The sequence below is a fragment of the Sminthopsis crassicaudata genome, chromosome 6 (assembly GCF_048593235.1).
Source record: "Sminthopsis crassicaudata isolate SCR6 chromosome 6, ASM4859323v1, whole genome shotgun sequence".
NCBI classification, from domain to species: Eukaryota; Metazoa; Chordata; class Mammalia; order Dasyuromorphia; family Dasyuridae; genus Sminthopsis; species Sminthopsis crassicaudata.
This window is the reverse complement of record NC_133622.1, coordinates 80782106-80797946: the sequence shown is the minus strand read 5'-3', so window position 1 is coordinate 80797946 and position 15841 is coordinate 80782106. Positions and strand designations below refer to the sequence as shown.

The following is a 15841-nucleotide window of genomic DNA, read 5'->3' as shown; positions in this document are numbered from 1 at the left end:
CTAAAATTACAAGAAGTATAAAATCCAGTGGCCACTAAAACCAAATTATTGGGCAGCTAATTTTTTTTCTAATGTCATTTGGGATAATGAAATGTATAGATCTAGATCTATAAATTTCACTTTTGAAGCCATGTCAAAAAATGTTGAAATAAGAGATTTATCTTCCTAAGTTCATCTCAATTTGCTTATACAAATAGAAATCTTACACAAAGCTATACAAATACAAATGTTTATATCATCTAGTTACCTATTTATATATTTGATCTAGTTCATAAGAAATTCTATATTTAACAACATAAAGAGAAATGTTAACATATATCCACAATCGTTAATATTCTTGGTTTTTTTTTTTTTTTTTTTTTTTGTAAACTGGTTTTTGTGGTTATTAACTTACATATTATCATACCCACTGCCCTCCTTAGAATGTACTCTCCTTGAGAGAGTATTTTCTTCTGTCTTTTGTGCAGGGAGGGAGAACAGTATCTTAAGCATGTAACTCAATCCCTAAAACAGAGTAGAAAGTTAATAAATTCTTGTTGACTAATACCTGAAAAGACCATTTAAAAAAAAACTGGGCTTATACTTTCTGACTAATTTATATAAACAAATTTGTAAAGCAATGGTTGTTTCCCCCCAAAAAATGACATGTTATAAGTGCTACAAACATTTTAATTTTGAAAACAATTAAAAGAACAAAAAAAAGAAAGAAAAAAACACCCAATTTATTAGTGCCAGTGAATGTTGCTGGACAAGTAACAGAAACTAAGCTACTTTGGGTAGCAGCCTACATCACAGAGTATCAAAATAACATTTCTTCTAAGTAAAACAGCATACTTCTTTGTAACTGAGTCTGTAGGGAGTAAAAGTCCCCATTGTTTATCCATGAAACCGTCAATGAAAAGGTGCTACTTCTAAACGGGTTTCCAGTATAACTTGGCATGGAAGGTAGAGCTGTCCAAACACACACCTCTCATCCCCTTGCAGCATTCTCTCATACATACATCCACACATAGGCATATACAATAAGATCACATATGGCCCAAAGCACAGAATTCCATCTAAAATAACATTTCTATATCAAAAGCAGGCCTTCATATTTACATCAGATGCTCTAGCCATGGAAATGGTTTTGCTTGGAAATCATAGTGTTAACATTAAAATGTTCAACTTGTCAAAATTATTTATCAAATCAAAGATGTATCTACAGAAAGATCTATTTGATCATGTGCAAGATTTCTAAGGCCATTAGAAGTCCTTGTTCCACAGGACCAGTGCTGCCAACACAAGAACCTACTGATACATTTAACAAGTCTTTAGTCTCTAAATGAAGCCAGCCAGACATTGGGAGACATTCATGAACTGCAGGTTGTTGGCTCAAAGGTCTATAATTTGAAACAAAAAAAAATGTTCATGGGATAGCACCATAGAAATTCTCTTTCAGCAACAGATCATTTTTGCCGCCAAAAAATTTCTTTACTCACTCCCAGGGTGGGGGGAAAATCTTATAATTGGTCCAGAAGCTACCATTTGGTTACCACTCAGTGTCATTTCTGTTTAGCTAAACCAGATACAACAATGTCAACAGCAATTTTCCACAAAATGTTCCAAAGGAAGAGGCAAGCAGTGGTGAGGACATCTTTACTAGCTGCTATATGAGAGAAGCCAGCATGAAGAATCCTGCTCGCAAGGCTTAATTATTTCCTGTTGGGTTCCGAAGACATCACATGGCTTCTTGGATTTAAGGTGGATGAGAAGAAAATACCTCCACAGAGAAATGACTTTACCTATAAACTGAACACTTTGGGGAACTGACAGTAACCATGCTTGTAGAATATTAGCAATAAAGATTATAACATAAAAATTTTGGGAAATGTGAAAATGGTGCAAAGATTGGTTATATTTCAAATATGGTAAGTTGGAATAAAAATGAAAAAAAAATGAATCTGACACATCCCAGTTCCAAAACACTGAAGAAATGAATTTTTGAATTTTTGCCACTCACAGACCACCCTCACTAGACCTCTCTGTGTCAAATCATATAATGTTTCTGGTTTTCAGGTTTGTATGTATCCTCAATACAAAGCCAAAACGATTAGAATAAGATACAAGAACAGTGTGTTGGGTTGTTTGTGAGCTGCAGTGATTTTATTTTGTTTGTTTGCTTGCTTTCCCCTCTCCTTGATACCAAACAATTCTTAGAAGAAGTCTGTAGGGTCACTTTTCCTGAATGGAAATAATTCAGTTCCAAACATTCATGAGAAATGTCAAGACGTTTATAAAAGCTCTTCTAGTCTTCCTGGAAACACCAGCAATGTCCTTCCAACAACTTTGCAGATATTGTCAATCATGGAGCCCATCAATCACCATCATATCTATTCTTCTGGGCTACCTGAATATTTCAAGTTGGGAACAGAAACAATTCTGATTTTGGAGTTGGTTGATTCAAACTCATTATAGAAAATTGTTGTGCTAATAACTTTAGAAGAAAAAAAAAGAATACTTCTCCCCATCAAGCTCGCTTCTTTTCTTTTGGACATAGAGGTTTTGGCATTATTTTTTGGTATGAATGGTAGCTGAATATTTTCTGCTTTTGTATCGTATATGGAATCCTTTCTTGTTGATTGTATCGTCAGTGTGGAAATAAATTAAAATAGCATCCCCTGATGAATAGATTTCTTCAGGTGGCTGGAAATTAAAAACAAATAATACATTTTTTATGACAATGCTTGAGGATTTTTTAAAAAGTCCTTATCTGTATTGCAATTGTAATTTCATCCAGAGCAATGGAGTTATTTCCTTAGGAAATAACTCCATTTAAGATAGTTTTGTACCATGGAATAGAATCCAACATAAACCAGTGGGCTTTATATAGGCTTGTGCTTTGAAAATTGACTGCATACACCAAGAGTCAAACAGTATGAAGTCATTCTAAACAGCCTACTTAGTTAAGGAGTAGCCTATTAAAGGCAACTAGCTGGTTCAGTAGTTAGAGCTGGAATCAGGAACGTCTCCAGATGTTTAATAGCTGTGTGACTGTGCAAATCACATAATCTCTGTTTGTTGCCTCATTTGTAAAATAAGTATAACCATAGCACCAACTTCACAGTTACCTGAGGATCAAATGGGACAGTATGGAACACAGAAGATGCTGAATAAATGCTTTCCCCCTTCCTCTTCTCTTTCTTTATACCTTATACCAAAGACCTAATACTATCAAAACCTATCTTATTTTGTTTGGGGCTTTGACTTTCTGATTCTCCCTCCTCTCTATCTACAAGACTTCATGTATATGTACTTATACTCTATTCAGTGAGAACTCTATTTTTAAGCACTATAAAAGGAACATGCAGTTCATAAAATTCCAATGTTTCATTTTAGAGATAAGAAAACCAAGGTCAGAATATTCGTCATTTACCCAAAATTACAAAAGTAGTAGCAGATCTACAGGAAGAAGCCAGGGTTCTTGACTCCCAAACTAGTTGTGTGTGTGTGTGTGTGTGTGTGTGTGTGTGTGTGTGTGTGTGTGTGTGTGTGTTTTCTCATTCAAAATAAGCAAAATCCAAGGATTTCAGTTTTATTCTCATCTGGACAAGTTGATATTCCTTAAATAGCTATTTCTATCCTACTACTAACAGAATTTAATAAATACTAGAAAATTGGTAGGAATGTCTTTTGAATTAAAATATACATTCCAAAGGGGGTATTAAATGGAAGTGTAACAGGGAATAGGTATTAACTGGCAGAATCATAGCATATCAGACTTTGAAGGGCACTTAGAGATCATTTGAATGCAATGTTCTCATTTTCCAGGTGAGATCATTGCACTTCTCTTAAAGGGCCATAGGAAGGTCTGGTGAAGAGCTTTAGCCTTTGAATTTAAATCTCACTTTGATATCTCTGTGTGATCTCAGAAAAGACTTTTAACATTCCTGAGCTTTTGTTTCTTAAGCAAAATGGAGGTACTAATATTTATGAAGCCTAACTGACAAAACTGTTGTGAGGAAAATACTTTGCAAATCTTAAAATGTTAAAGAAATTGAACTATTAGGATGAGTAATAATAAAAATTATTATGATAATTTTCCTCATTTAACAGATGGGGAAATTGAGATCCATAGGGATAAAATGTATTACCCAAAGTCACAGCTAGATAATGAAATGAAGATGATGATGATGATGGTGACAATGATGATGGACATAATAATAATAATAATTATATATATATATATACATATATATATATATACATATATATATATATATACATATATATATATATATATATATATATATATATATATATATATATATATATATATATATATATATATATATATATATATATATATATATATGTAATGTTTTAAGGTTTGAAAAGTGTTTTCCATCTGTTTTCTCATTTGGTGTGACCAATATCACTGGGATAGTTTCCCCATTTTATAGTTGAAAAAAAATAGACAAAGATCAAATGCCTGGCCCAAGGTCACACACTTTCAATCACAGTTCTTCCTGATTCATATCCATCACTCTTGATTCCAATATAGGCTGTAAGTGTCTTTGAATTAGCTCACCCCATTTTTTCAGATTAAAAAAGGCCAAGAATAGAATAATTATTTGAATTTTTTTAACACTTGAAGATATTAAATTTTTTTTTCTTCTATAAGACATCTATAATTTTGTGGATAACTACACTTGAGAAAGGAGATATAGACTAAATTTTAATTCTATTTAGAGCTTCATGAAGAAACAATTTGTTTATCATCTGTTTCAGTAACCTCTGAAAGACACCTGAAGCCAAGTCCAGTCTTCTCCTGAATTTAAACAAATACGGGAAATGGGACCAATCAAGCTTCTTGCTATTTTTTTCTAATGTTATTAGTGAGTGGAAATGAATTTGGGGGTCAACTCTATATTCTCTAAAAGGTTTCATTCCTCCTCTCTCCCACTTTTTTTTCTTAGATTTAGATAAAAATTTCAAAAATGCTTTCAAGTCAATTTTATGCATATAATCCTTTTAAAAATAAAAAATTGACTAACATTTAAAATCACTACCCCCATCACAAAAATGATACATTTAAATCAAAATCAATATAGAAATATTCAGCATGATTAGACATTTAAATATATTTTAAAAATCCAAAAAATTATTAAATAGCATACTTCATTTCATTGATTTGTTAATCAGAGATTTCATTAATGTGGGTGTTCCCTTCACCAAATATAGACTGGAAGATCATCAGCTCTAGAGGGACTGATGGCATAAATTGCTGTAGCCAAAATACTTCATCTCATGGTGGCCAACATATATTTTATAAGTCTCTTTAAACTCAGCTAAGGTGGTCTTTAAATAACAGACACTTGTTCTGTGAAAGGCTTGTCCTTAAAGACTTTCCAGTTTGGGAAAACCTGCTATAGTTTTGTGACTAATGCACTAGCTTCAAAGAATGTAGACTCATCCCTATATCAACTGAAGACATCAGAGCAAGACTTCAGGATTGAAGTATAATAAAATACAAATCGAGTTTACCATTTTCTTATTTTCAAATATCATCTAAACTTAGCACTTTTAACAAATTGGTCTTTGGTCTGCTTCCCTTTAAGTCTTTTTTTTTTAAATTCCTTGTATTAGTTTAGTTCCACTTTTTATCTTGTCTGGACACTGGACAATTTAAATGGTCTCTCTCAGTATTCCTTAGAATTCAATAAAAGTCAATATAAAATGAGTTTTGGGGAGACATTTTTAAGGTTTTTTTTTTTCTTAGTCAATTTCAATCTTGAATTAGGACATTTAATCAGTTGACCAGGAAAGAAATAAGACAAGAAAGTCTGCAGTTCTTCATAAAACACAAAGCAAATAAAATAAGGAGCTAGAGTGGACAGTTTCCATATCACTGAAATAATTCCATTTATACAATACTTACACCTGAGCCACAGAATCGACCAAGATTCCGAGCTGTTGAATCATGACCATCAAAGAGCTGAACATAGTCATAGCCACAATCTGCTTCTTCTTCAACCTCAAAAGTCTGAAAACTTAATTCAACTGAAGATCCTCGTTCTGATATCAGTAGCCACTCACAACGGACTTGAACAGGGTAATTATTATCACCAAATTGAGCATGAGAGTACAGGTCTCTTGGATTGAATTCAGCTTTCAGTCGACCACCACATTCTGCCTCGAGATGGAAGAAAAAATGAAAGATTAATGCTAATATTTTATTGCACTATTTCTATCATCAGGATGCCATCTACCTGTTCATAATGCTGAAATTATCAATTAGATAAAGGTATTAAGCCTGGGTCTACATCTATCCATATGTCTCAAGAGATAAAGAATACTATTCTCCACGCTTTTCCTTGTTCCTTTCACCTTTACCAACAAAGGAGAGTTTGTATATGCAAAAAGTGAGAAATTGGGGAAAATATTTGAAAGAATAGTTCTTTGATTCTATTTTTAACAAGGGATTTTTAGAGTTAAAGAGGCTAGGACAGCTAGATGGTGCAGTGGATAAAGCATCTCACCTGTAGTGAGGAAGACTTGCATTCAAATTCAGCCTCAGACACTTACTAGCTATATGATCCTGGGCAAGTTGCATAACCATGTTTGCCTCAATTACCTCATCTATAAAATAAGCTAGAAAAGAAAATCGCAAATCACTCTAGTATCTTTGCCAAGAAAACCCCAAATTGGGTCACAAAAAGTTGGACACAACTAAAATGAGTAAACAACAGTAGTTGTAATGAATAATTTAACTAAAGAAAACACAAGTGTCAATTCAGAGAAATGGGAAAATACTGAGCTTTATTAAACTGGTGTTATTACCTTTGTGAATAAGTCATGAAAGAGCTATACTAATACTAGTTACAATTCATCATAATACAAATATTTCATCATAATAAGGTTGACCCAACTCAAGGCATTAGAGATTAAAGAAAGTAAAATTTATGGTGCTCCTTACCAATGGTACATCTGGGGTTATAGTTATATTTTTTAATTATTTGGGGGAGATTTGTGAAAATCTTTCAAATCAGAGAAATGTTAGTGCTAAACGAGTAATCTCAATTTGTGTGTGTGTGTGTGTGTGTGTGTGTGTAAGTTTAGATGGAAGATAGTGCTATTAGAAACACACTTATTATTCTTGGCTTCCAGCTCATTCATGACAGTAGTCTAAAAATCCACATTTTGAAAAATTCAGGAGCATAATGTGAACATATACAAAAGGAAATGAGATTGATATTAAATTCCATGACTTTGGACTTTGGAGTCACAGACTCTCAGAATTTCAGAGTTAGAAAGGCCTTCCATAAACATCTACTCTGACCTATATCTCACTAAAAATCCCCACTATGAAATACTTGACAAATGATCATCTAGTTTCTGCTTAAAGACCTGCAGTGAGAGATCTTCTTGAAGCCATTCATCCTTCTATTCCACATCTCTAAGAGCTTTGTTTTTTGTTTGTATTTTTGTTTTTTCCTTGTCATTAAGACAAAATTTGCCTCTTGGAAATCCTCCCTGTGAGGGAGGGCAAGAAGAACAAGTTGAACCTTTCATCACACACGACATCCCTTAAAAACTTGACTACAGATATAAAACCTTGCATTATTATCCTTCTCTTATCCAGATGAAACAACTCTACTTCATTTACTATGCTCATTTTCTGATTTTACATAGCAGTGTCCCAGACTGAGCTATAGAAATAATGGGGGTTGAATAGATAGTTCTTATCATCGCTGGGACTGAGGAAAGTGTTCTGAAAGCAAATGAGTATCACAACAGGAAGACATATTTCAGATCCCTCAGGAAAAGAAAAATCATCTTTCTCTTGATGTCGTGAGGGAAAGGTGCAGCAAATATTTCTCTTAATCTCTACAAACTAATAATCACTGCCATTGTGAATAAGCCTCTTTGATCATATGTTTTCTTTCTTTTGACTAATTAATACTATAAAGCACCTCAAAGACATAGGTATGATGATGGAAAACTAAACACAAGAATATTATTTTCTCATTCACAGTCAAAACAAATTGCTGCTTTTAAAAATATTCTTTGTAATTATAGCCTATGGTAGAGTGGTATGTAAATAAAAATCTTCAAGGCAAACATAAACATTATCAAAATGCTGAGGCACTGAGGTTGAGTATACATGAAACTCATTGATAGCTATTTTTAATATTCATATGAAATTTATGTATATAAGTATATAGGCATATAATAGGTATATAGGCATCTTTAGTAAATGATCAGATAAACTACATTAGTGCTTTGTGATTTCAATACAATTCCACCTCATTAAATTGTAATGTTCGGGCTAGCATTCTGGAGGTCCTTTGGAAGGGCATTGGTCTCAGCAGGATAGACACCACGAGAATGGACAAGAATAGAGTCCAAAGTCTTTATTGTCTCTTACACAATCTGTGTCTGTCATAGTCTGACCCAGTCTCAGTATGACGCAGTCTCTTCAAACAGTCTGACAGTCTTCCAGTCTCAACTAGTATTGCCACCAGATAGAATGGCCTTCTCAGCCCTTATATACCTTATTATAATTACATCATTAAAACATACTGATTATGTATGAACTAGAGAACCATTACATCACCATACTAAGTACTAAGTATATATGTGAACTAGAGAACTCTCATCAGTTCCACTGAGATGATGTCTTGTTCAAGTATACTTCTTGAAAGTTCCAGTCCTCCCAGGAAATCGTTGTATACTTCAAAGAACTCTAGGAGATGATTATAAACCACTACATAGAATTCCCAATCCCTCTAATTTTGTCCGCCTGCATTTTGGATTTCCTTCACAGGCTAATTGTACACTATTTCAAAGTCCAATTCTTTTTGTTCAGCGAAACAACTGTTTGGACATGTACACATATATTGTATTTAATTTATACTCTAACATAATTAACATGTATTGGTCGACCTGCTATCTGGGGGGGGGGAAGGAGGGGAAAAATTAGGACAAAAAGTTTGGCAATTGTTGATGTTGTAAAATTACCCATGCATATATCTGGTAAATAAAAACTATTAAAATTTTTAAAAAGTTCCAGTCCTCTACATTAAACATGTTTGGGAAACATGTAATCAAGACTTTTCTCTGGTCATTAAAAGCCCCTTCCTTTATAATAAAAATTTAAAGAATCCTAATGGACTAGTCACTAAAATGAAACATTGTGGTTAAGTAGATTTATTCAGGACATTTTGTGTGTGACTTGTTGGATAAATATAGACATTTTGGAGAAGAGAAGTCAGACTCTAGAATGGTTTCTTGAAAACTCTAACATTAAGATAGCTTACTTAGACCCAACACATAGATTTCTTAATGCAATCAAAATAAAAGAATCAATAAATCTCTGAGTTGGAAGGTAGGTCAGAAACCTATACTTCTACCTGAACCTAAACAAGAATCCCTCTGTCCACATTATCATTGACAACAGGTCATGGAATCATTGATTAGCTTCAACAGAAGGTCCATTTTCTGAGCCAGTCCATTTCATTATTGCAATTGTAAGGAAGTTTCCTTTTTCTTTTCTTTTTTTTTTCACTTAGTCTAAACTTGCCTGTCTTCAACTTCAATTCAACTTTCCTAGTTCTCCTCTAATAAATTTTCCTACTTTTCTTCTAACTAAATTTCCTCTTATGTTCTGAAATACAAGTCTTCAAATAGTTGACAACAGCTATCAAACTCTACCACCCCATCACCCCACAGTCTTCTCTTCCATGGGGTAATTAGTCTCAGTTTCTTCAAGTAATTTTTGTACATATTACACCTTTAATAACTGGCTGTCATTCTCTGGCTTAATAAGGTCTTTCCTAAGATATAATGTTCAGAACAGAGGAGGAAAAGCCAAGTTCTGTTTGGGTCACATTATATATTGGATGTATGCATAGGTAATTTTAAGGACTTGTATGATACTCAGAAAATGGACTAATTCGGGATATTGACAAGACTCATCCTATATATCTCCATGAACATTATGTACCAGATCTTCATGTACTTATTAATTGAAGGTTAATATTTAAATAACTATTTAACAATTACAATTAAGTGTAAAATCTTAAAAATAATAATAAAATTACTGTGACCATAACTTCTGCTAATTTTGTCTCATTTCTGTATACTTTTTATACTTGGTAAGCATTTTCATGTTTCCTTTCCAAGGTTAACTGTTCCATCTATGCTTTGAAACTTGTTAAATCTTTGTTTTCATAAAATGAATGTCGTTTGATTAATCATGTCACATCTCCCTTGTTTAATCTCTTTTTCCACTGGCTAATTTTTTTAAAGTCATCTAAATTCACCAAAATGTCCTTACTACACATTTCTGCCATGTCAGATTTTCCTTGAATGATACCTGAAGTAGTTAATAAAATTATTTGAAACCTGATTCTTTCATTTATTCTATTAACTATCCAAAATCCTTCTTTGTCTTCATCCAAATGAGTAATAAAGAAACTGGATGGGGTAAAAAGCCCTGTCACATTCTACTACAAAGTTTCCTGCAAGTTAATATAGAACTGCTAAGCAACATTATTTGGGGTGGATTGGTATACCACTCATGAAGCCATCTTGCATCACTATAATTAATTCAATTCAATTAGATAAATGTATTAAATACTAGGACAGTTAGGTGAGTGGTGAGCCTAGAGTCAGGAAGATTTATCTTTCTGAGTTCAAATCTGGCCTCAATTATTTATTAACTGTATGACCTTGAGTAAATCAGTTTCCTCATCTGTGAAATGAGGAGTAAAAGTAAAATGTCTCAGTTTCATCATCTATAAAATGAGTTTGAGAAGAAAATGACAAAACTAACCCAATATCTTTGCTGAGAAAAATCAAAGTGGGTTACAAAGAGCCAAATGCAACTCAATTACAATAAAAAATAAAATATTCAAGGAATATTGCTAGTCATGGGGCTCTGAAGTCCAAAATAAAATAGCCCCTCCTCTCAAATTCTATAGTATGTTACCTTTTCCATAATACTGTGTTTGGAGACTTTCTTAAATGTTTTGCTGAAATCAAAATACAATAACATTGCCTTGATTTATCAACCTAGGCACCTTATAAATTACAAAATATATATTCACGTTAGCATAAATTGTTCCTAACCTATTTACTTCTTAGTGGTTATTATATATTTAAAAAATAAACACATATAATATAGTGATTTGTTTGAAAATGTTGTCAGTTATTGAAACCAAGATTATTGGTTCATATTTTCTCTAATCTACTTGCTTTGCTTTTTAAATCAGAAACATCTAGTACCCCTATGTTTCTAAATATCAGGACTCAAATTATATCAGCAGATTCCTTTGTTACAGTGATATATAAACTGTCTAGGTCTGCAGTTTTTAATTGACCTAATATGAATAATTTCATATATCTTCTGTACCTAAATGGTCTACAAATCCTTAAAAATTTTCTTACTAGCATTCTTGACACCTTGTGTAAGAGGGGTGGGGAACAAAGTAAGGATTCTGTGTCTCTTTCCAATCTCAATTCTCTGCTAAAATATGCCATTTCTGGGACTTCGGGCCAAGATGGCAGCGTGGAGGCAGACAGCTGCTTGAGCTCCATGTTTTCTCTCAGGACTTACTTCATGACAAGCCTCAGAGTTAATGCTTGACCGGAAAAGAAACCCACAAATAATCAACAGAAGACATCCTTGAAATTAGCCGGAGAAGGTCTGTGTTTGCTCAGGGGAGGGTCGAATAGACTGGGCGCAGACTGAGGGCAGGCAGCCAGAGTGAGACAGGCAGCTCACACAACCCCGACCAGAGGGGGGAGAGGTACTATCTCTGCCATTTCTGTAAAAAGACTTTTACCCCAGAGTGGATACTCTGTCTTGGCAGCAAGCCAGGAGCAGCAGAGAGGGGGTAATTACCGAGGGTGAAGAATAAAACCCCAGAAAGCTAGCATCTCTCAGAACCAGGCCACCCCCATCCCCACCCAGAGTGACTCAGTGTGTTCTCAGAGCCTCAGAGCTCAGAATGAAGGGCAGCCATCTCTGTCCTGTTAGTGCCTCACTGCTGCTATCTCCTTCAGTCACCATCCAGCCCCATCCCCCCCAGAAACAGACCAATTGTTTCTCTTGTCAATTTGTTTTCTTTGATTCTGCTCTGACAAAATGAACAAAAAATTCAAAAGGGCTCTAACCATTGACAGCTTCTGTATGGAGAGAGAGCAGACTTCAAATACTGAGGACACTAAAAGCAGATTCTCCAGAGGAATCCCCTAAGGGGGATATGATCTGCTCTTCAATACACAAAACTCTAATAGAGGAAATCAAAAAGGCCCTCACAAGAGAGCTAGAAGAGAAATGGGAAAAGGAAAGGGAAGCTTGGCAAGAGAGCCTGGAGAAGTTATCCAGAGTAGATAAAGAGATCAAATCATTGAGAAACAAAATTAGTGAATTAGAAAAGGTAAACAACTCCAAGGAAAACAGGATTTGTGAGCTGGATAAAGAAAACAGCTCTCTAAAAAATAAAATGGATAAAATGGAAAAAAATTCCATATAAGAAAAAAACTCACTTAAAAACACAATTGGACAATTACAAAAAGATATGAAATAAGTGAGTGAAGAAAATACATCATTGAAAATTAGACTTGAACAAGTAGAAATAAATGACTCAAGGTCAAGTAGTCAAGAAGTAGTCAAGCAAAACCAGAGAAATGAAACAATTGAAAAGAATGTCAAGTACTTTATTAGAAAGACAACAGACCTGGAAAACAGATCCAGGAGAGACAATTTGAGAATAATCGGACTCCCTGGAAAATGTGAGGAAAAAAAGAGCCTGGACACTATTTTCCAGGAAATTATCAAAGAGAACTGCCCAGACGTTTTGGAAACAGAGGGTAAAATAGACATTGACAAAATTTATTGATCACCTACTGAAAGGGACCCTAAAATCAAAACGCCAAGAAATATAGTGGCCAAGTTCAAGAACCTTTGTCTGATGAGACAAAGGAAAAAATACTGGAAGCTGCTAGAAAAAAGCAATTCAGATATGGAGGGGCCACAGTAAGGATAACCCAGGATCTAGCAGTGTCACATTAAAAGAACGAAGGGCCTGGGACATGATATTCCGAAAGGCTAAGGAACTTGGTATGCAGCCAAGAATAACTTACCCAGCAAAAATGAGCATCATTTTCCAGGGAAGATGGACATTTAACGAAATAGATGAATTCCATCTATTCTTGATGAAAAAACCAGACCTACACAAAAGGTTTGATCTTCAAATACAGAACTCAAGAAATTTCTAAAAAGGTAAAAAGAAATCTTGAGAACTATATTTCTGCCATAAACATATGTAAAGAACACATGTATAATTTGTCCTAGAAACTAGAAGTGGAAAGGAAATTATATCATAAAAAAGGGTAAAGTGGTGGTACTACATCTTATGAAGAGGCAAAGGTAACCTATTATATCTGAGAGAAGGAAAGGAGGGAGATGAACATAGTGTGTATCAATAGACATATTTGATATATGGTGAAACTTCTTCCACTTCATTGAAAAGTGGGTGGGAAGGAGTAAGCTAAGGGGAAGGGAACACAGAAATTGTGAGAAAATGGGGTAAAATAGGAAGAGGAACTTTGAGGTGGTGGAGGGATACTAAAAAGGGAGGGCTGTGAAAAGCAAGCAGTGTTCACAAGTTTAATACTGGGTAGGGGGGGTTAGAGGGAAGGAAAGGAGAAACATAAGCAGGGGTTAACAGGATGGCAAGCAATATAGAATTAGACTTTCTAACCATAAATGTGAATGAGGTAAACTCCCTCATAAAGAGGAAGCAGTTAGCAGACTGAATTAAAAGTCAGAATCCTACTATATGTTGTTTATAGGAAACACACCTGAAACAGGGTGATACATTCAAACTAAAAAGTAAAAGGGTGGAGCAGAATCTACTATGCTTCAGGTGAAGCCAAAAAAGCAGGGGTAGCCATCCTCATCTCAGATCAAGCAAAAACAAAAATTGATCTAATTAAAAGAGATAAGGAAGGGCATTATATCCTGCTAAAGGGTAGCAACAATAATGAAGCAGTATCAATATTAAACATACGTGCACCAAGTGGTGCAGCATCTAAATTCTTAAAAGAGAAATTAAGAGAGCTGCAAAAAGAAATAGACAAAAAACTATAATAGTGGGAGATCTCAACCTTGCACTCTCAGAATTAGATAAATCAAACCACAAAATAAATAAGAAAGAAGTCAAAGAGGTAAATAAAATACTTCAAAAGTTTGATATGATAGATCTTTGGCAAAAGCTAAATGGAGACAGAAAGGAGTATACTTTCTTCTCGGCAGTTCATGGAACCTATACAAAAATTGATCATATACTAGGACATAAAAACCTCAAATTCAAATGCAGTAAGGCAGAAATAGTAAATGCATCCTTTTCAGACCACAATGCAATTAAAATTACATTTAATAAAAACCCAGGGGAAAATAGACCAAAAAATAATTGGAAACTAAATAATCTTATACTAAAGAATGATTGGGTAAAAAAGCAAATCATAGACATAATTAATAACTTCACCCAAGAAAATGACAATAATGAGACATCATACCAAATTGTGTGGGATATAGCCAAAGCAGTAATAAGGGGAAGTTTTATATCTCTACAGGCCTACTTGCATAAAATAGAAAAAGAGAGGGTCAACGAATTGGGCTTACAACTAAAATTGCTAGAAAAGAAACAAATTAAAAAACCCTAGACAAACCCGAAACTTGAAATTCTAAAAATAAAAGGTGAGATTAATAAAATTGAAAGTAAAAAAAACTGTTGAATGAATTAATAAAACTAATAGTTGGTTCTATGAAAAAAAAACCAAAAAAATAGACAAACCCTTAGTAAATCTCATTTAAAAAAAGGAAAGAGAAAAAGCAAATTGTTACTCTTGAATATGAAAAGGGAGAACTCACCTCTAATGATGAGGAAATTAGAACAATAATTAGGAGCTACTTTGCTCAACTTTATGTCAATAAATCCGAAAACTTAAATGAAATGGAAGAATACATTCAAAAATATAGCTTGCCCAGATTAACAGAGGAAGAAGTAAGTAGTCTAAATAGTCCCATTTCAGAAAAAGAAAACAGAAGAAGCTATTAACCAACTCCCTAAGAAAAAACCCCAGGAACAGATGGATTTACATGTGAATTCTACCAAACATTTAAAGAACAACTAACTCCAATGCTATGTAAACTATTTGAAAAAATAGGGATTGAAGGAGTCCTACCAAATTCCTTTTATGACACAGACATGGTACTGATACCTAAACCAGGTAGATCGAAAACTGAGAAAGAAAACTATAGACCAATTTCCTTAATGAATATTGATGCTAAAATCTTAAATAAGATATCAGCAAAAAGAGTTCAGAAAATCATCCCCAGGATAAAACACTATAATCAAGTAGGATTTATACCAGGAATGCAGGCCTGGTTTAATATTAGGAAAACTATTAATATAATTGACCATATTCATAATCAAATTAATAAAAACCATATGATCATCTCAATAGATGCAGAAAAAGCATTTGATAAAATCCAACATCCATTCCCACTAACAACGCTTGAGAATATAGGAATAAATGAACTATTCATTAAAATAATAAGGAGCATATATTTAAAACCATCAGTAAACATCATATGTAATGGCAATAAACTGGAACTTTTCCCTCTAAGATCAGGAGTGAAACAAGGTTGCTCACTATCACCATCACTATTAAATATAGTACTAGAAACTCTAGCCTTGGCAATAAGGGCCCAGAAAGAGATTCGAGAAATTAGAGTAGGAAATGAGGAAATCAAACTATCACTCTTTGCAGATGACATGATGGT

General features: G+C 33.9%; 1 protein-coding gene across 1 annotated transcript in view; it reads right to left on the bottom strand.

Moving 5' to 3' along the window:
* Window positions 1-702: 702 nt before the first annotated feature.
* Window positions 703-15841, bottom strand: part of TLL1 (tolloid like 1) — a 142634-nt gene continuing 127495 nt past the window's right edge. The window contains 2 exon segments of the mRNA XM_074276715.1: window positions 703-2685; window positions 5921-6171. Coding sequence (XP_074132816.1) covers window positions 2551-2685; window positions 5921-6171 — 386 coding nt within the window. The 3' untranslated portion in view covers window positions 703-2550.